Here is a 6,174-nt window from a genome sequence, read left to right on the forward strand (position 1 = left end):
TGCACCTGCCGAGCTGGGAGAAGGAGAACGTCTCGAGCGAGGGCCTGGAGGCGGCCCGGATCGCGTGCAACAAGTACATGGCCAAGCACGCGGGCAAGACGCGAGCACCCGTACCGTACCACGTCCTCCGCATCAACAGGCTCGGGAAGCCCGCGTGAGCATCGGCCAGGTGCTGCTCTCCGTGCGGTACCGCGACGCGCACGAGGCGCTGCGCACTTGTTTACAGTCAAGCCTCTGTATCAAAAACTAACAGGGGTAGGAGCAGCAGGTTATTCGAATGGCTTTGGAAACTACAGATCTCGCTCAAGAATAGGATATTCCTTTGGCTGATCAATAGTAGTGCAATATTGACAATGGACAATCTACATAAAAGAGGATGGACAGGTGCCAATAAATGTCATTTTCGTGGAGGAACTGAATCTATTGATCATCTTTTGTTCCAATGTCCAGCACCAGCATTTCTTTGGAGTGTTGTGGGCAACAGCTTGGGTGCGGTTGACAAACCAAGATCTTCGAGGGAGTTTGTGATATGGGCTCAAAGAGTTTTGTCTGGGGATTCAAATTGCCACTGATTGATTTTACAGCAGCCTGCTGTGCGATCTGGTCAGTTAGAAATGATATATGTTTTAACCATACATGTGTTGTAGATCATAAACCCATTGTTCATAAGATGTGTGTTTTTTTACAGTATTGGGCAGGTCTGCAATCGGGATGCACTCAAGAAGAACAAATCAAGATGGCGTCAAGACCGATGAGGGAAAATCTGGTGAGTATGGCTGAAGATAAAGAGGCTAATTTGGCGTTGACAGTGATTTAGGAACATGCTATCTGTTGGTGGTTTAAACAAGTATTTGTGAGAAGATTAAGATCAACTACCTAGCTGAATATGTTTCAGTTAGGTCGCTCTGGTAGTTCTATCTTTCGGTTTTTGCTGAATACTTTGGTTGTAATGATGGTTTAAATTTTTGTCTGAATAGGTTTCAGTTTGGTGATCTGCGAGTCATCGTTTACATTTGCATGTGCTTCTATGCCAGGTTGCACTTGAATTGTAGAAGTTTCGGCCACAAACTTCGTGGGTCCTTCAATAGAAAAAGGAAACAGTTGGGTTTTTTCTCTCTTGGTCGAAATGAAGCAAGATGCGGGCAACATCATGGTAGCGACCAACTAGACAATGCTAAGAAAGGCCATGGACGTTTATTTTATGCAGAATTGCAGATAGATGGTTCCATTTCAAATAATATATGCATTACATTTGTGCCATTTTATATGGCTGATCTATGGAGATTTTTTCATCGTAAAGGTAATTTGGATGCCAATTCCTGTAATTTATCATTTATTTCACGAATCTATTTATAAGTTATTTGTTTGAGCCTTTTGTCTTGAGTAAAGTTGCGTCCAATTACTTTCATCAACTTTACTTTTAATGTACTATTTTGTCTGTCAGTGCTCAGTGCATTATTTTTAATTATTGGATCTATTCAAAACTTAAAAAATAAACAAAAAATTCACTTCCACACTCCCACTTAATTAAGTTAAAGAAAAAATAAACTAAATAATGATCTAGAATTATCCATTAAATATCTATTTACATCCTTAAAGCACTGTTGCTTGTTGTCTACCTGCACCTTCTTGCAGATGTGGTAACAAATGCTGCCATTCACTCATCCTTTGTTTGTTGTCACCGGAGAAATATAAGGCTGCCACTTCTACTAGGCTCGATTAATTTTTATCGCTCTACCAGACGGTAACTTTTGAAATAGGGCAAAATGAAAAAACCCCTAAAAATCACTTAAATTTTAACTTTCCTCTAAAAATTGTTTTATTGAAAAAAACCCTAAAGATTTAGTTTTGTTGCAAAAACACCCCCAAAAATTCAAAAAAATAAAAATAAAAAAAATCACAAAAAATTCTAAAAAAACTAGAGACAATTCTAAGATATTTTGTGAAATTTGTTTTAAAAAATAATATACTTTGCATCATATTTCATGGAGAGTAAGTTTTAAAAAAAGAAAAACGTGCAGCTCATTTATTAATTCGAGTTAAATGTATAGTTAATTATTTACTAATCCAAAAATCATGAAACAAAATTTTTCAGTCTTCTTACATGATTCTCTATCTTCTAAAAATACATAAAACCTTTAAATAGTTATTGTAACGTGCATGATTGAGTAAATGTGTTATAGATAGATTAATTCATAACTAATCCATAACACCCTAAAATTAGTGAGACCACTTTTATTAATTTACTTAAACAATTATTTATGTAGGAAAAATAATGGTAAACATGACAAAGTTAAAATAACATGAGTTAATAAATGAGCTATATATTTTTCTTTTTTTTTTCTAAATTTCCTTTCCACGAAATATGATGCAAATAATATTATTTTTAAAAACAAATTTCACATAAGATCTTAGAATTGTCTCCAGTTTTTTTAGAATTTTTTGTGATTTTTTTAATTTTTTAATTTTTGGAGAGTTTTTTTAACAAAATCAAATTTGTTGGGGTTTTTTTAAAAAAAAACAATTTTTGAGGGAAAAAGTTAAAATCCAGTGAATCTTGAGAGTTTTTTTTACATTTTTTCCCTTCCAAATAAGCCCTCTCCTCTCCTCTACTTCTCCCTGCCCCAGTCCAGTCTCCTCCCTTGGGTGTTGCTCCAGAAATTCCGGCTAGACAGTGGAGATCCAAGAGGGGATTCGAGGATGAAGGTAGTTTCGGTCCCTTGCCTGGAGGACAACTATGCCTACCTGTACGGATCGGCCTCCATCTCTGTATCCAATCTTCGCTTGTTTCTTTGCCCTGTTCTACGATCCGCTTCAAGTCTTTTGAGTTCCTGATTGTACTTTGCTTCTCGAAGAATCGTGGACGAGAGCACCAAGAAGGCGGCGGCCGTTGACCCGGTGGAGCCGGAGAAGGTTCTGAAGGCGGCCAGCGAGGTCGGCGCCCACATCGACTGCGTCCTGACCACCCACCACCACTGGTATACCATCTTCTCCTATTCCTCCCCCCACTCGTTTATCGGCTTCTGTCCCTTCGTTTGTGGGAGCTCAGTACTTGCTAGAGTTATAACGTTCAGATTCTTGCTTTCTGGAGTCGTTGGCCATAATCTTGTTCCGAGTTGGGACATCAAATGTCTTCATATTTGGTTGTTATTATATCAGGTTGGCTCCATTTTATTGAGACTAGAGTTTGCTAATGACAACGGATGTGTACATATTAGCTCGATTGATGGATTGTTCCAACTTGACAACTGTAGAAGTAGAACAGTAATATATAAGGCGTACCTCTTACTGCTACTGGATTGTTCTTGCTGGTAATGAACTCCACAAAGTATTTGCTGTTGCTACTTTACAATTTCATAAGAAATGAAGAAGCCAGCTTCCGGTGTCCTAACTGGACTTGTGGCCGATTATGCAATTGAAGTGACTGCCATATATGACTCATACTTGGTTATTTCCAGTTCATAGAGTAGTCTGTTCCTATTACAATTTACGAACCGGTGCTTAGGCTGCTGGGGATTAGGCGTTGTTTTCATCCCTGTATTTTGTAATGGAATGGGGGGATTTCACCTTCCTCCTCTTTAAAAATAATATGCAACTATTCCAATGCAAATTAAAGACAGGTCAGGAAAAAAGGTTGATGCGTTGAAGATAACTATCAGGTGGCAAAACATACAAAGTATCTGCTTGAGCTAAAATAAACAGTTTTTGCTGGACTTCATTGGCAATCATGTACTGTATTGGTAGCGGAACGCGCAACTGATTTGTGCTTGTAGGGATCATGCTGGTGGCAATGAGAAGATGAGGCTGGAGATGCCTGGGATAAAGGTCTTCGGAGGGTCCCTGGACAATGTGAAAGGCTGCACTGATCAGGTGGAGAATGGAACCAAGTTGTCTCTTGGAAAGGACATTGAGATACTATGCCTACACACGCCATGGTATGCTACTTGATATACTCCTTTCTTGCCTTATAACAAAGTCCCACCTCCCCATTTATGATATAATTACTGTGTTTTTATTGGTATCATATACAGAAACACTGAGATCAGATTTTTTTACATCAACATACATGGATAGAGCTAAGTTGTTTACAATAGTCACTACTGTCACATATGAGTCACATGGGTCACTAGAATAATCCAGCTGACAGGTTTTACTTAAGAATTTATGCCTTTTTCATTACAAACACATTTTATATTCAAGGATTCTGCATGCAGCCAAGGAGTGCCATGAACGTGTTGTCAATGTTATTGAGCTCTTTGATAAAAGCTCACTCGAATTATGTATTATTGTAAAGAGCATTTTATATGTGTTTGCCCTGTAAAAGGTTGTTGATTATTCGATTTACTGGTCTCTTCCATTTTCCTTCTTCCAACAGCCACACAAAAGGTCATATTAGCTACTACGTTAGTAGTAAAGAGGAGGAAGATCCAGCGGTGTTTACTGGAGACACCTTGGTTAGTATATGCATCTGGCACACAGTGATGGCTCTTTTTCATTTTCATACTGACCATTTATTGAAATACAGTTTATTGCTGGTTGTGGGAGGTTCTTTGAGGGTACTGCAGAGCAAATGTATCAGTCCCTTATTGTTACACTGGGTTCGCTGCCAAAGCCAACTCGAGTTTACTGTGGGCATGAGGTCCGATTTCTAATTTTCAGATCTTATTCTTTTAGTCTTCTTAGAATGATGGACCTTCATTTAGGAGGAACCTGAAATTGAATGGATCTTATAGTGTACCTAGGATTGAGCCCACAAAAGTAACTCTATTCTTTTTGCAACATGGTACTGAAAATTAGATATCAATGATTGAGGGACATGTTTAGTAATATATATATATATATATATATATATATATATATATATATATATATATATATATATATATATATATATATCTTAGTTGTTCATCTCTTTGCCTTTTCATTTCATGTTTAATCTTGATAACTGGTGATTTCGTTGTGGAGGTGCTTCTTTGTGTTCTTTGCTATTCCCTTTGTTTGAATTTTGACTCCCTTTTAAACTTCACTTGTAAAAGGTGCTGAAAAGTTAAAGGTACTAAACAATTTGGTTCCCTTTGTTATCTATCCTTAATAGTAATTGTCCTGTCAACAGAAAAATGCTATATGCATACCATGTTCTTATTTGTTGCATCTTGACTTGCAGTACACTGTAAAGAACATAAAATTCATGCTGACAGTGGAGCCAGAGAATGAAAAGATGAAACAGAAACTGGAATGGGCTCAAAAGCAGCGTGAAGCAAATCAACCAACTGTTCCTTCAACTATAGGAGACGAGTTTGAGATAAATACTTTCATGCGCGTCGATCTACCAGAAATACAGGTTGATCTTCTTACGTAATACCAGATTTTGTGGTGCTAGTGTTAGGACTTCTGTTGTACAGGAATGTCTCGACAATGAAGACAACTTAGAAACTTATTTGCCTTGCAAATCATAACTGACGGCAGGAGTCAATTCTTAGATTCGCATCGACTTTCTTTCCCGGCGATGCTTATGTATGGTATCATATCGATTTTGCAGGCAAAATTTGGTGCCAAGTCTCCAGTTGAAGCACTGAGAGAAGTCAGGAAGATCAAGGATAACTGGAGAGGTTGATGCTCATGCTGAGTGCAACTTGTATGTACGTTGGACCAGCTAATGCAGAATGCTTGCCCTGTAGGTGGGATTTACTGCCATGCTTTGCTTTGAGAGGTGTAGTGGCTGGAAGGATAAGACTCGTAGAATAAGCTGTGTTGATAGTAGTCAAGTGTCCTTTGTTACTTGTGGTCTGTTCGTCAGCAGTAACGCGTGAACTATGTATGTATGTTTGTCCTACCAAGCTTGCAAGTTTGAAGGACATGATCGCATCTGCATTTTAAAATAAAGGAGTTAAATTACCCAATTATTCTGTATTTTCTCTGAAAACAGAATGATGCAGTCGAGTAACCTGAAGCTCAAGGACACAAAAATCCATGGATGGAATGATGGATCCACAGGCGGAGGGGACTGAAGCTCCCAAGCTGCTTTTATAATATTCAGGGAAGTTCCTGCCAGAGGCACTCGACGTTGGAGGCTTCGCTTTGAATGGCTGTGCAGAAGAGATGGCGAACTGGCCGAACCCCAGCCGGCCGGGGACCAACTTGGGCGGCGCGAACGGTCCGAACGCAGGGGTCGCC

At 38.9% G+C, this 6,174-nt stretch overlaps 1 protein-coding gene across 1 annotated transcript; it reads left to right on the forward strand.

Annotated features, from left to right (window-relative positions):
* The first annotated feature begins 2,582 nt into the window (after nucleotides 1-2,582).
* Nucleotides 2,583-5,900, forward strand: LOC133916162 (hydroxyacylglutathione hydrolase cytoplasmic). The gene is made up of 7 exons (XM_062359703.1): nucleotides 2,583-2,747; nucleotides 2,856-2,978; nucleotides 3,774-3,935; nucleotides 4,376-4,454; nucleotides 4,526-4,639; nucleotides 5,165-5,341; nucleotides 5,540-5,900. The coding sequence occupies exons 1-7, from the start codon at nucleotides 2,701-2,703 to the stop codon at nucleotides 5,612-5,614; spliced, it is 777 nt and encodes a 258-aa protein (XP_062215687.1). The 5' UTR covers nucleotides 2,583-2,700; the 3' UTR covers nucleotides 5,615-5,900.
* The last annotated feature ends 274 nt before the right edge of the window (nucleotides 5,901-6,174 follow it).

The sequence above is a fragment of the Phragmites australis genome, chromosome 4 (genome assembly GCF_958298935.1).
Source record: "Phragmites australis chromosome 4, lpPhrAust1.1, whole genome shotgun sequence".
In the NCBI taxonomy this organism is placed as follows: domain Eukaryota; kingdom Viridiplantae; phylum Streptophyta; class Magnoliopsida; order Poales; family Poaceae; genus Phragmites; species Phragmites australis.

Bases quoted from the DNA above. Each gene is read 5' to 3' on its own strand.
- LOC133916162 (XM_062359703.1), top strand. From the start codon at position 2,701: ATGAAGGTAGTTTCGGTCCCTTGCCTGGAGGACAACTATGCCTACCT. The intron at 2,979-3,773 runs GTATACCATCTT...TTGTGCTTGTAG, and splicing joins CTGACCACCCACCACCACTG to GGATCATGCTGGTGGCAATG. The intron at 4,455-4,525 runs GTTAGTATATGC...ATTGAAATACAG, and splicing joins TGTTTACTGGAGACACCTTG to TTTATTGCTGGTTGTGGGAG.